The 13186-nt window shown below is 34.8% G+C and overlaps 2 protein-coding genes across 2 annotated transcripts; one reads left to right on the forward strand and one right to left on the reverse strand.

Moving 5' to 3' along the window:
- The first annotated feature begins 1676 nt into the window (after positions 1–1676).
- LOC143628630 (protein SRC2 homolog) lies at positions 1677–2057 on the forward strand. The gene has a single exon (XM_077098168.1). The coding sequence runs from the start codon at positions 1677–1679 to the stop codon at positions 2055–2057; it is 381 nt and encodes a 126-aa protein (XP_076954283.1).
- Positions 2058–3545: 1488 nt separating this feature from the next.
- Positions 3546–11474, reverse strand: LOC143628654 (plasma membrane ATPase 4). Its single transcript, XM_077098186.1, has 16 exons — positions 11393–11474; positions 8482–8601; positions 8165–8401; positions 6965–7726; positions 6447–6569; positions 6247–6351; positions 6019–6163; positions 5772–5936; positions 5123–5361; positions 5006–5038; positions 4831–4912; positions 4583–4743; positions 4319–4492; positions 4043–4225; positions 3776–3957; positions 3546–3669 (listed from the first exon to the last, which is right to left on the reverse strand). Exons 1-16 carry the CDS (start codon positions 11447–11449, stop codon positions 3573–3575), a joined length of 2865 nt encoding a protein of 954 aa, XP_076954301.1. The 5' UTR covers positions 11450–11474; the 3' UTR covers positions 3546–3572.
- Positions 11475–13186: the final 1712 nt, after the last annotated feature.

The raw sequence follows: 13186 nt of genomic DNA on the forward strand, positions 1-13186 counted from the left end.
AATAAAGATAGGCCATTAGATCAACTAATCTAATGGTTGAGATTAGAAGTTAAGAAAAAACCATGGTGTTTTTTAAGATTATCATTCCTGTATAGGTTATCAGGGGCAGTTATGTCTATTTAGCTTACAATAACATTGAACCGCCTGGCTATTATGTAGGCTTTTTAAACCTCTTTAAGTCATCAATCACATAAAATTAACTTTTTAAATCTTTTCAGGTCATCGACCGGAAAGAAAAGCATAGTTCAATAATCCATTAAATTAACCCATTGGTTTTTAATTTTGGTTTTACATAATTCGACGAGAAAACTGTAATCCATTAAATTAACCCATTGAATGATATCATTTAATTATTTTAGTGTTTTACCAATTTTCTATTACAGAACGTAAATGAATAACTAAAAACACTTTCAATCATAAATTCATGACAAATATCTTCTAAACTATGTATGATATTTTGGATGAACTAAAACATTAGAAAAAAACGAAAACAACTTAATATACTTAAAAAGAGATTACATTAACGCTGTATGTCGTTGAAATTAAAATTCCTTAAAAACACATTAAAATGTGTTGGGGAATAAATCAAATGATTTACTGTTGCAGATTATGGAATTCATTGTTGTTTTGTAATTATCTTGAAAGAGATGAATCAGTTTCCAAACTACCCCAGGTGTTAATCCCTTTATTTTAGAAGCTATATTGTTTTAATTGATTTTTAATTTAATTAATTGCAAAGTTAAAATTACTTATCTACCCTTTCATGTAAACTATAGATAATGTCAAATGTCAATTTTCTGTTGGTTCTTACTATTCTTAGAAAATAACTAATTTTTATTTAAACCCTTATATATATATATATGATTGATTTCTTTTGAGAACCGCTTTGAGTTTTAAGAACTCGAAAGAACTCAACGTAACACTTTTTTTTTGAATTTTTTTTACACATGTGTAATACGTAAGTGTAAGTAATGTACAAAAAATTATCGTAATTTTTTACACACCGAATCGACTTTTTACACATGTGTAACTAAAGTTTAAACTTGTGTAATCAACAAAAATATTTATTCTCCCTCCTGATTTATTTTTTAATCAAATTTATTTCCAGCCACATATTCTAACTCATTTAATTAAATGTGTGGTCCAAAATTGAGTTCTAAAAGTTCTTACAACTCAAAATATCCTTCCCTATATATATATATAACATCAAAACAGAGAGCTAGTTCATAGGTCCACTAATATATATATAACATCAAAACAAATGGATGAAAAAAAAAACCAAGAACATGATTCGAACTTGAGGAGAAGAGCATGGCAAGTGTTTAACAACCTAAATTAAACCATCAGAGCAATGTATTAGATTTGTTGGGCTTTTTGTTATTGCTTCTTTTAAACTGATAAGTAGTATCGAGAGAATTTGACAATGACATTTTGGTTTTTATCTTATATATAAAATATATAATAAATATAATATAATGAGTTTATATATATAATATATAACAAATATAATATAATGAGTTTGTATTTGAAAGTAGTTCAAATTAATTCTTAGATAATTCGTATTAGGATAGGTTGCTTGCATGCAAAGCATTTATTTAATATAAATAGGTGGTTTACTTATCTTTCTTTGTTAAACTGTTTTAATATTGTGTTCGTGATATCCTGATGTTAACAACATGGAGGACCGAAAGTTAAACCTGACTCTCGTCTTGGCAAACGACCTCAAGAAATCAAGATTCACAGGCAGCATGCACGTCTACGTGGTGGTTTTCATCTCCGGAGACAAAGATCAGAAGCAAAGAAGCAGCACGGACAAGCAAGGTGATTCCAACCCGACATGGAACGTTCCCATGAAGTTTGTTATTGATGAAGAAGTCTCGGTTTCGACGCTGGTTGTTAAGATAAAGGCGGAGGGGATGTTCGGTGGGAAGAATTTAGGAGAGGTTCATGTTCCAGTTAAGGAGCTTCTTGAAGGTTTTAAGGGTAACGGGAATGCGGCTCAGACTGTTAGTTATGAAGTACTTAGAAAGCCGTCCGGTAACCGAATGGGGTTTTAAGTTTCAAGTATGAGTTTGGGGAGAAGTTTACGACGATTCCTCGTGGGATGGGGGAGCAACCGGCTGGCTATGGTTACCAGATGCAACACCAGGAGTGCGTTTATTATTATCCACGACGGCCGCGGCCGGTGGTTCCACCTAGCAGATGCTCTAGCATGGGGTTTGGGTTTGGAAATTCTAGTATGGGGTTTGGCTTTGGAACTGGCTTGGTTAGAGGAGCCCTTGTTGATCGTCGGTGATTTGATGATGTTTGCAGTTGTGGTTGCTGAGGTTTTTGAGTTTGATACTAGGATTTTGTAGAGTTCTAACGATAGTTTTTTAATTAGTTGTTATGATGTTATTATCTCCATCTTCATCTGTTTGATATCATTATGTTCTTAAGTAGTGTTTTGAGTACTAGCAATTGTTTTTGAATTAGTAGTTATGGTTCATCTGTTTTAATAAACCTCAATTTATTAACAGCGTGTAGTATGCATGTTATATATTAAATGTTGATGATTTTAGTGCATTATGCCATTTAAGCTAGTTGAGGTTCACTGAAATATCAAATGGTTAACCCAAGTAAACAATGGTAAAAATTAGGAGGTGTGGAGTGCAAGTTTGTTGTTTTTGACTTCTGATTTTGACACCAAAGAACTCAGGATTCAAGAGGCGGGTCCCACGATAGGTTCAGCAAGTTGCGCCACCGGCAAGCCAAAATTCAATTACCATGTTGAAAGCCGTAAAAGTTTGCGTCTGATCTAATAACTCATGATCACTATAATCCATGAGTAGCAACTATATATGATAATCACAAATATGTTGTAGGTAGTATATGTCATCAGTAGTAACTTGTCTTAAGGCAGTTCTATAATCAAAAATAACTTATGCTATCAACTAGAACTAGGCGGTTATTACTATTCACTAGCTGTGCATTAACAGCAATAGGCCTCTCATCAATAGTACAAGTTAAAGAGAGATGCTGAGCCTATTCTAACCTTTGTACATGTAAATCAAGTTTGGAATTTGTCATATGGCTTGGAGCTATGACGGAAACAAACCGAAACCACAAGCACATAGTTACAAGACATGATTCTTGAGTGTTAAAATTATATTCTAAATCATGTTAGCATAATAAGTTAGTATTCAGGTGCGCCATGTAACATGTATCGACTATCAATTTGATAAATAGAAGATGAAATGCTCAACCAATTATGCATGCATGTCAATATGTCATCGATCCATATGAATCTCAAGTTCACAACACAACCAACAACCAAGGTCAAGGAGAATGAAACTACGTTATGAGAAATGTTTTAGATGCCTTTCATTCTTTCTTAAACATACACAAAGCATCATATAAGAAGCGGCAACCATGCGCAGTATTACTCAAAAACGAGACGGTAACAAAACAGGACAAGTAAACAGTTTCATGGGGCTAAATCCCAGCATAACCTTTCCCCACTCAAATTATCACCTTCTACTAGTCTCATAATTAACTTCTTAAAAAAAGAGACCCGTTTCCCGCATTGTCTCTCACACCGTATAATGCTGTTGGATCGTATCAATATCCAACCCCTTTAGCTTCACCACCGACTCCACATGCCCCTTAAGTGTAAGTACCTCCCGAAGCCTGTATACACCACCAAATTTATCATAAACATGTGAATTGAACTTAACGGGCCAGGTTGATCCGAAACACCTGTTTAACCTACTAAAGATAAAAAAACATAACATACCTTGCAACTTCAGCACGCCTTTTAGCCTGTTCTGCTATTTCAGACAGTTCTCTGTAACTACTCTTTTCATTAAATATATTTGAGGTTTCGGGTTGTTGCAGCCCATGCAAGGTCCTCTGTGCAAGAGCCCATTGGGCCTCTCTCTCTTCTCTTCCATAATCCTTCTTGGTAGTAAAAGCAGTCTGTTTCATAACACGCGGTTAAGTTCATACATTAGTCTACCTGAAAAACAATTTCTCAAATAATAATAATAATTTAAAAAAATACCTTGTTTTCAAGCAGGTTGCGCCAGGCTTTCCCGCTAAGGATATATCGGATCGCGAATTTTATAACATCGAGAGGGAAGTAAAATACGATGCTGTAGAGCCAGATGACACCAGCCCATCCCCACCCGACACCTTTGATTCTTGCAAAACCCCACTCTGCGTAAACTGCTATTAGAGTCGCAACCTGTGGTTTGACATGTCAGCAACAGTTGTTAGTATGTAAATGTGTAAGAAAACAGAACTCAGTTAGTGTCGAAAAATGGGTCAGTTTGTTTACCAGTTGTGCTGCTAAGAAAGCACCCAATAATAAGAGACCCGGGCGTTCTATAAAAGACCAGCTGCGTGAACGGGTCACGAAAATCAAAGCCTGGCTGACTATGCTGACTTGGAGATATAAAGCAGCCATCATCTCAACTTCACTGTTTCTCAAAGATCTAACACCAAATTTGTCCTGTGTGACACAAGCATAAAAACAAGTGAGTTTGATGTAAACTGGTGACATTTTGACATTTGGTTATTGAACAATTGATTCTTCACTTACTGAGAAGAAGTCGGTGTCTTTCATGATCCAGAAGAATATGACAGTCATCAATGCTAAATATCCTCCAAGCACAACTCCAGTGGCAAAGATCTCTTTTAACTTCCAACTGTCAGGTAATGGAGACGGTTTCACTCTATCCTTTGATATGGTCATGATGGTGCCTTTCAAGTACACAAAATGTAAAAAAATTAGTAACATTGCAGTCACGAAAAATGGTCATATCGGGTGTGACATAAGTGAAAACTTACCATCATTTAGGATTGCAATAATCAAAACCATAAAGGGAGAGAAGTCAAACTTCCATATCAAAGCAATGAGCATGAATCCAAACTAAAAAAGGTGTAAATAAGTTAGGCAATAAACTTGGAACTCAAAACATCTAATGGGCCGATCCAAATTATTCAAATGTCACATAAAACTTACCACAATACGGATGGTGATAGAGACAGCATAGATCTGCAAATATAAAAGATGTTAACACCTTTAAAGTGTTTTGATGGAATAGCTATAGCAATAATAAGAATGGAAAGAGGAACTAACAGTATAATTCTTCATTCTTTGGAAAATAGCGCGACTGGTAAGCACTGCACTGATAATAACACTAAGCCCGGGCTCGGTAAGCACAATATCAGAAGCACTCCTTGCAGCATCTGTGGCATCAGCAACAGCAATACCAATATCAGCTTTCTTCAAAGCGGGTGCGTCATTCACACCATCTCCAGTCATCCCACATATGTGCTTTCTTTCTTGTAACTTCTTCACAATCTCATACTTGTGTTCTGTATATTTAAATCAAAAGATTCAGTTATTAAAAATAAATCACATATATATAATCAAGTTTTGGGTTGGCATATCTAATCCGTTTAAAAAAACGGATCGTGTTTGGGTTGACATGTTTAACTTGCTTAGTTAAATAGGTCAGCCCACAATCCCGAATATAACCCATTAACCCATTTTTTACAACCCATCAACTAGATTAACACGTTTACGACTTGGTTAACACCCGCCAACCCATTTGACATGAAATGGGTTAAACCAATCGTGTTTGGGTTACAAGATTTTAAGTATGTGCAGGCTAGGTTGAAATGGGTTAAAGACAATATGGGCCGTGTTCGGGTTGAACGACTCAACCCACCAACCCGACATGATTCACGCCCCTACACATAACATTAATAAAAGGAATACCCACCTGGGAAAACTCCTGCAAATCCATCGGCTTTCTCGATCAACTCTTCAATTGGGAGTGCTGCAATGGATGAATCCCTGTGGCCACCAAGCAAAGAAGAAGACGGGTACATATTTGTTCCCATACCGAGCCGTCTACCAGTCTCCTTAGCAATCGCAAGTTGATCGCCTACACTATAAGGCATATTTAGATTAACCAGAATTAAAGATGAAAGTAGTTTTTTAACTAATTAGTTAATATGATTAATTACCAGTAATCATTTTGACATTTACACCAAGATTGAGAGCTCGGCGAATGGTCTCAGCACTGTCATGCCTTGGCGGGTCAAATAGAGACAACAAGCCAACAAATTGCCAAGGGCCACCTGGGCTTTCTTTTGTCTTTTCAGGCACTTCCTATAATATAATGACAATGAAGAGAGTAAGTAATCATGATCAAACATAGATGTATGTGCATAAAATTTATGTAAAATGAAGACCTGTTTTGCAACAGCCAAAGAACGTAGCCCACGTTCAGCAAATTTATCAATCATTGCGTGAACTTTCTTTTTCATATCTTCTTTGCAGCCACAGAGAGTCAAAATCTGATACAATTGTTACAAAAAAAAAGGTTTGGATTCAGTAACCAACTGATTCAAGAGGATCATAACATGGATAAGTAAATAAAGTTAGAAATTACCTGTTCTGGAGCACCTTTGCTTGTTCTATGCCAGTTTCCTCGTTCATCAATGTAAGTCAAAGCTGTCCTCTTGTCAACAGGGTTAAATGGAAAGAAATGGACCTCTCTAATTCCAGCTCGTGCCTGCAAAGTCATATATGTCACACACGAGTATGAAACCAGATTTAAAAAGAAAAGCATTTTAAGTTTATCAATTGAGGTAACCACTGAACTTAGAGACTTCGATTTCAGTAACACTGGTAATTCTTGTGTACGTGCCGGGCCGTTATTATTATTATAATATTTATTTTTTATTTATTAACTATTATTATTATTTGCAATCTATATGTGTGTCAAATATGACTTAAAAATTACATTAGGTTTCAACTAGTTGAACCCGTATGACTCATTTTCTTTAAAGCATTTTTTAAGGTTATCCGTTTGACTTGTTAGAGATCAAATATACCTGAATTGACCCGTTCAAAAGTAAACGGATCAAAATTTCCACCTGGAACTGAAACATAGGGAGAGAAAGATACCTCTTTAGGATCAGCAAGGGTTCCAACAATGGCAGCATCAATGGCATCCTGGTTCTCAGTCCTAGAAGCTCTAGCAGCAAAAAGCAACACCTGCTCCTTATCCACACCTTTTGCAAACACCTCAATCAAATTCTTATCAACCGAAAGCTTATTAAGTGTCAGTGTTCCCGTCTTATCACTGCAAAGCACATCCATTCCGGCCATCTCCTCAATTGCAGTCATTCTCTTAGTAATAGCACCCTGCTGTGAAAGCCTATGTGATCCAATAGCCATAGTGACTGATAGCACAGTAGGCATAGCAATTGGAATCCCACCAATAAGCAACACCAAAAGATTGTCAATCCCACTTCTGTACTCCCTGCGCTGAATCGGGTACATGACAATGATCTCAACCAACATTCCAACAGCAATGGAACAAATGCAGAAGTTTCCAATTGCAGTTAGAACTTGTTGGAAGTGACCAACTTGGTTTGTGCTGTCAACAAGATGTGCAGCTTTTCCAAAGAAGGTGTGTACACCGGTTGCAATGACAACTGCTTCGATTTCACCTTGCTTGCAAGTTGAACCGGAGAATACTTCATCATATGGGTTCTTGTTAACTGGAAGAGATTCACCGGTAAGGGCAGATTGGTCAATTTTTAACGGGTCACCTTCTAGAAGACGAGCATCAGCTGGAACAATGTCTCCAAGTTTGATGCTGATTATGTCTCCTGGAACTAAGATGGAAGCTTCTTGCTCACTCCAACGACCGTCCCTCAGAACCTGCAAAATGGTTAGATTTGTCAATCTTTACAGTCAGAGAGGTGTTTATATATGAGAAGATCATGAAAATAGACATGTTGATCACATTTACCATTAACTTTTTACCCTTTTAAAATAAACATATCAAAAGCAACCAATTAAGAACGCCACATAATCAGAGCCGACTATGAAGGCTTGAATATAGCAGGTACAAAAAATCTTTGAAAAGTACAATAGGGTCTACAAAATAAGCCAATAATGGCATAGCACGTCTATGTGGCAGCTGAACTGATTCAGCCGACACCTTACACGTGTATTAACTTGATTTGTTAGTTTTGTGGACCCCACTATACTTTTGAAAGGGTTAAAAGTCAATGTTTATTTTGGTAAAAATTTGGGTCAACATGTCTATTTTCATGATTTTCCCTTTATATATTGGTCATTTGAGTTATGAAATACCTTGGTTTTAGGGGCAAGACCAGCCATAAGTGCAGCAGCAGCATTTCCAGCATTGTTTTCTTCAATAAAACTGATGGTTGAGTTGATAACAAGAAGACAAACAATACCAACAAAGTCCTGCCAATCTGGTGGCTTTCCACCTCCATTAGCCAATGCAATTGCCATAATGGCTGCAGCCTCCATCACCCATGACAGAGGATTCCACATGAACCCAAGAAACTTGAGTATTTTGCTTTCCTGTTCTCATTAAAACAATTAAAAATCATTAAACATTTTAAAGAAAACATAAACCGTTAGGTCCTCCAATTTGATCACACCTTTTTCTCCTCCAATTTGTTAGGTCCAAAGATTTGCAGCCTTGTGGCTCCTTCATCTGAGGTTAAACCTTCTCGGTTACATTTCAACTGTTGAAACACCTCTTCAATTGGTACTTTCTCCTGTAACAACAATGGACAACTTTGTAATTCTCTTAGATGTTTGTTTCATCATGCATGCATGCATGCTTGTTAGTTATAATCACTTGTGACTCATGCATCAAAAATCAAAAATGGTATCTTGCAGTGGCCTAAGTCATTGTAGCAATAACTTAATTTTCATGCTTTTAATAGTTAGGTTAGATTAGAATGTAAAGTCATAATGAAACAAACAATAATTAATTATAAAGTAATTAAATAAATATTGTTAAACCTGCTTTAAATTATCTTAATGTTATCTTTACTTTATTTATATTCCACAATTCCATGCGTCTGGTATGGGGTTCCAATGATTATGACAGAGAATCAAGAATCATGGTCCACTGAAAATGAGAACAATTATTTTTTATCTAGAAACCATTAATAAAATAAAATAAAAGCATAGGGAAAAACCAAACTATCTACCAAATGCTTTGTTCCTTTAACACTTTAACCTAAGGTAGTTTGGACACACATGAATATGGAAACCAGAGAGACATGTAACATGCCTGGACATCCCTTGTTGGTGAGGTTTGGCATATATCCCAACATATAAATATACATATAGGCACACACATATATACATACATATATATATCAATATAGAAGTTTGTTAACTATGGCATCGAAAAACAACAGACAATTGTTCTGTTTGAATAGCTTGAACTGTTTAATTTTCCACTCAGATTGTTAATTATTTATTGTATTAAAATGATAAAAGGTTTACAAATTTAACACGTATACAATTTGTTGTGTTGTATTGTTGGTCTTAGCCTCATGCTAGTTTGACTTGTTTAACGAAAGTTGCCGTTTAAAAAAATAAAAATAAAAAATTTAAGCATTCAATTGTTGTATAAAATTTTAGTAATTTTAAAAAGTAGGAATAGTTTTTATATGGAAGTGAATATAACAGAAAGGTGTACACATGGAGGGTAGATGATTAAACTAAAAACAACACAAAGATAGAAATGGGGGGTTGAGTAACGCAAGTTGACCTTCCACTTAACTCAAGAATGGAGGGGCCCACAACCAGTTGAAAGACGGCACCTGGCTTACAGAAGAAACGGTGGGTGTCGCTAACGTATCCAATTACCATAAAAGTGTACCAGACCACACGAGAAAATGACATCGGGAATTCCGTGCACACAAAAGTTAATATTCATATTCTCAGTTTAATTCTCACAAGAAAGAATATTATTTCATTTTATTTTACAAAAGGGTTCAAGCTCGGATTCGATCACAATCAGAATTTTTCCTAGGAGGTCTTTCGGGCGGAGCGTTTCTTCGGATCAAAAGATGGTGAGCTTGGGTTGTGATAACAGGCATATGAGATCGCAGATAGTCGGGCTTTATTAATTGATTGTTAGAAAAAGAAATTTTTCATGTTATAACACATTTACTATAAATTAATAGTTCAAAATTTTATTTTTGCTGAAACTTGTCATGAAAATTACAACGTTTATTTCAAAATAAACCTATAAGTATATAATTATTTGTTGACATGTAATAAATATAAAAATAAATTGAGAAAAGAAAAGCATAAAATAAGACTATGGTACCACGGACAGACAGGCACGCACAGTCCGTTCCCCGCGTTCAGCATACGCTCTGTTGTTTTCTTAGAATTACTGTTTTGCCCTTTCTCTCAATTCTTTATTTTACCATTTCTTTTACACAGCCCTTAATAGTTTATTACTAAAAGAGTAAAATCTTGATTTATAAATATATGATAAAGTATCTATTTATAGAGCTTATTTGATTAATCATAATTTTTAGAGCATAAAAGAATTAAGATCTGGGAAGAAAATTTATTATTATATTTATCGAGTTTATATGAAAGTATTGCAAGGGCAATATAATCCAACCACGTACAATCAAAGTTATGTACAAATCGTTACTTTATAAATCAATCTGATTAGCTAGAAAAGATGCAAGTTTTTATAATATTTATCTAAAACTTTATTAATTGTTAAAGTAAAAGTTAAATGTTAAATAATTACTTTTTAAGAATTTATGAAATTTCAAGGAATAAACATTTGACAAGTTATGAAATATAAAAAAAGAAAAATCATAAAAAAGGTACAATAAATGCTTAAGCATAACTTATATTCAGCAAAATGGTTTAAGATTTGCAATTTAAAGCTTAATATTTGCATTACAAAATTCATTTAATTATCTTTATACTTAAATTTAAAAATCATATAGAAATCAAGTAGTGCATGTATATCTAAACAGAATAATTTCGGATTTGATGCCTAACAAATATCCGACTTTTCAAATAATATAAAGATTCTGATATTCCAACAACTTAGCGTAAAATTAAATCAAATATAAAAACTCTTAATCTCTCCTACTTTTCCTCCTTAATTTATTCAAATTGTTTTAACAACTTACTTAGATACGTGAATTATGTTTGACTCATTTTGAATAAACATTAAATTCAACAAAGCGAGAGAAATTGTTAACTTATAGTATTATTGTTATTATTATTATTATTATTATCACTGATTCATATTTAAAAACTTTCTACTTTTTACATATGAATGTGTAGATTATGTACTTTTTTGTAATTGTTTACTTATTATTATCACTGATTCATTTGTATGTGTAGTTTACTAAATTTAAATAATTAATAATAATAAAATTATGATGATGATGCGTTAACGATGAGGTTGATTAGAATCTGAAATGGATTAAAACTGAAGCAAAACCTAACTAAAATTGAGATTGAAGCTGAGAATAATAATAAGAAGAATGATGAATTGATCATACATACCAGATCAACAGTTTCGTTCTTAATCTCTTCGAGACTGAGAGCCTTATCGCCTCCCATGGCGGAGATATGAACGGAAGGAAGTTGAAGAATCAATGGAGTTTGAATTGTGTTCAAACCCCAACGCGAGAGAGTGAGAGAGAGAGAATTTAATTGATTGATTGTATGAGGAAATTAAGTGTTTGGGTTTGTACGTTCGTGGTGATGTGTATCCTTTTATACTCCTTCACCGGACCATCTCTTGAATCTAGGGATGGCAAAAAAACCCAAACCCGATGGGGAAAACCGAAACCCGCCCCGAACGGGGCGGGTTCGGGGACACTTAATCGGGGACGGGTCCGGGTTCGGGTTTTCCCCGTTTAAGTTAATCGGGTTCGGGGCGGGTATGGTATAGCCTGTACCCGCCCCGTATACCCGCCCCGTATACCCGTTTAAAACCCGTTTAATTAAATATAATTTTTATATTTATATATAATATATTATTTATTATTTATTTTCCCAATATACCCGTTTAAAAATTAAAACCTTTTTCCTACTTTCCCAATCCATTGTAGCCGTAGCCGTCTTCATCCAAAAACATTGGAAGCGTTAATGTGCGCCCAAAGTTGGTTGTTGAATGAAATCAAAGGTAAACAAACATTTTATTTTTTATTTTTAACTTAGCTACTATATAAACTTTTGACTTTTGTGATATGAATATAGCAACTTGTTCAGAAGAATCCGAGGCATATTGCCAAACTATTGAATATGATTGTGACGATGGTATTGAGGTAATACATATATATATGGTTTATCGTTTACATTTTAATATGGTTTAACATTGATTCTTATATAGTTTCCAATTAATATGTTAATGTTTGATTATCATAGCAATCCGGCGTGACAAGTGTTTGAATGGTTGAATGGGTGCGGTATGGACGTGTAAGAAGGATCAATCATGAAGTTAATTTCCGTTGTGATGGGAGAAATAAACATTTTTATGTATTAATAATGTCTTTTGTATGTGTAATGTGTTTGGATATTGAACTTTTTGTGTATTAATATTGTATTGTAATTTTGTATCATTTTCTTACAATCGGGTTTTAAACGGTGAACCCGACGGTTAAATGGGGATCCCCACGGGGAATTTAGCCCGTTTAAAAACCATTTATGCTAGACGGGTTCCCCGAATACCCGCGGTTTTCCCCGAATCCCCGATGGGGATTCCCCGTTTAGTCCCCGCGGGTTTTTAGACGGTTTTGGTAATGAGTTTTATAAACCGGGGCGGGTATGGGATTGGCATTCCCCGCCCCGAAACCGCCCCGTTGCCATCCCTACTTGAATCCTCCACTTTCGTTTTTTTTTTTTTTTTATTAATGTCTTTCAACTTTATTATACCATATACAATGCTAAAGTAAATGATTATACATATTTAACGTAACGCTTTTGTTTTGGTAATTAATATATAAAATAAGTTTATTAAAAGGGAAAGTTCTCAAAATGATCTTTTTTAAGAGAGAGAAAGTAGAAAGTAGCCCTAAATTTTAATATATTCTCAAAATAGCCCATCAAATTTGGACTAAGGAGACGAGACCTGGAAAAATCCTTAGACCAATAAAATTCTGACAAGTGTTAAAATCCGACGGGTTTTTTAAAAATATTGAGGGACCAGTCCATATTTTCCATTAAAAGTTCTTCTAATAATACAGTCTTTTTCGACGGTCTTTTAATGTCTCCTACCGGGTCTCCTCAACTTCCAAAAAACATGGGAAATTGTGCATTCAAATTCAGTCTTTCAAGACGCATCTAGGGTGAATT

The sequence above is a fragment of the Bidens hawaiensis genome, unplaced genomic scaffold (genome assembly GCF_021521415.1).
Source record: "Bidens hawaiensis isolate Kalapana, Puna unplaced genomic scaffold, B.hawaiensis_p1.1 tig00005035_1, whole genome shotgun sequence".
NCBI classification, from domain to species: Eukaryota; Viridiplantae; Streptophyta; class Magnoliopsida; order Asterales; family Asteraceae; genus Bidens; species Bidens hawaiensis.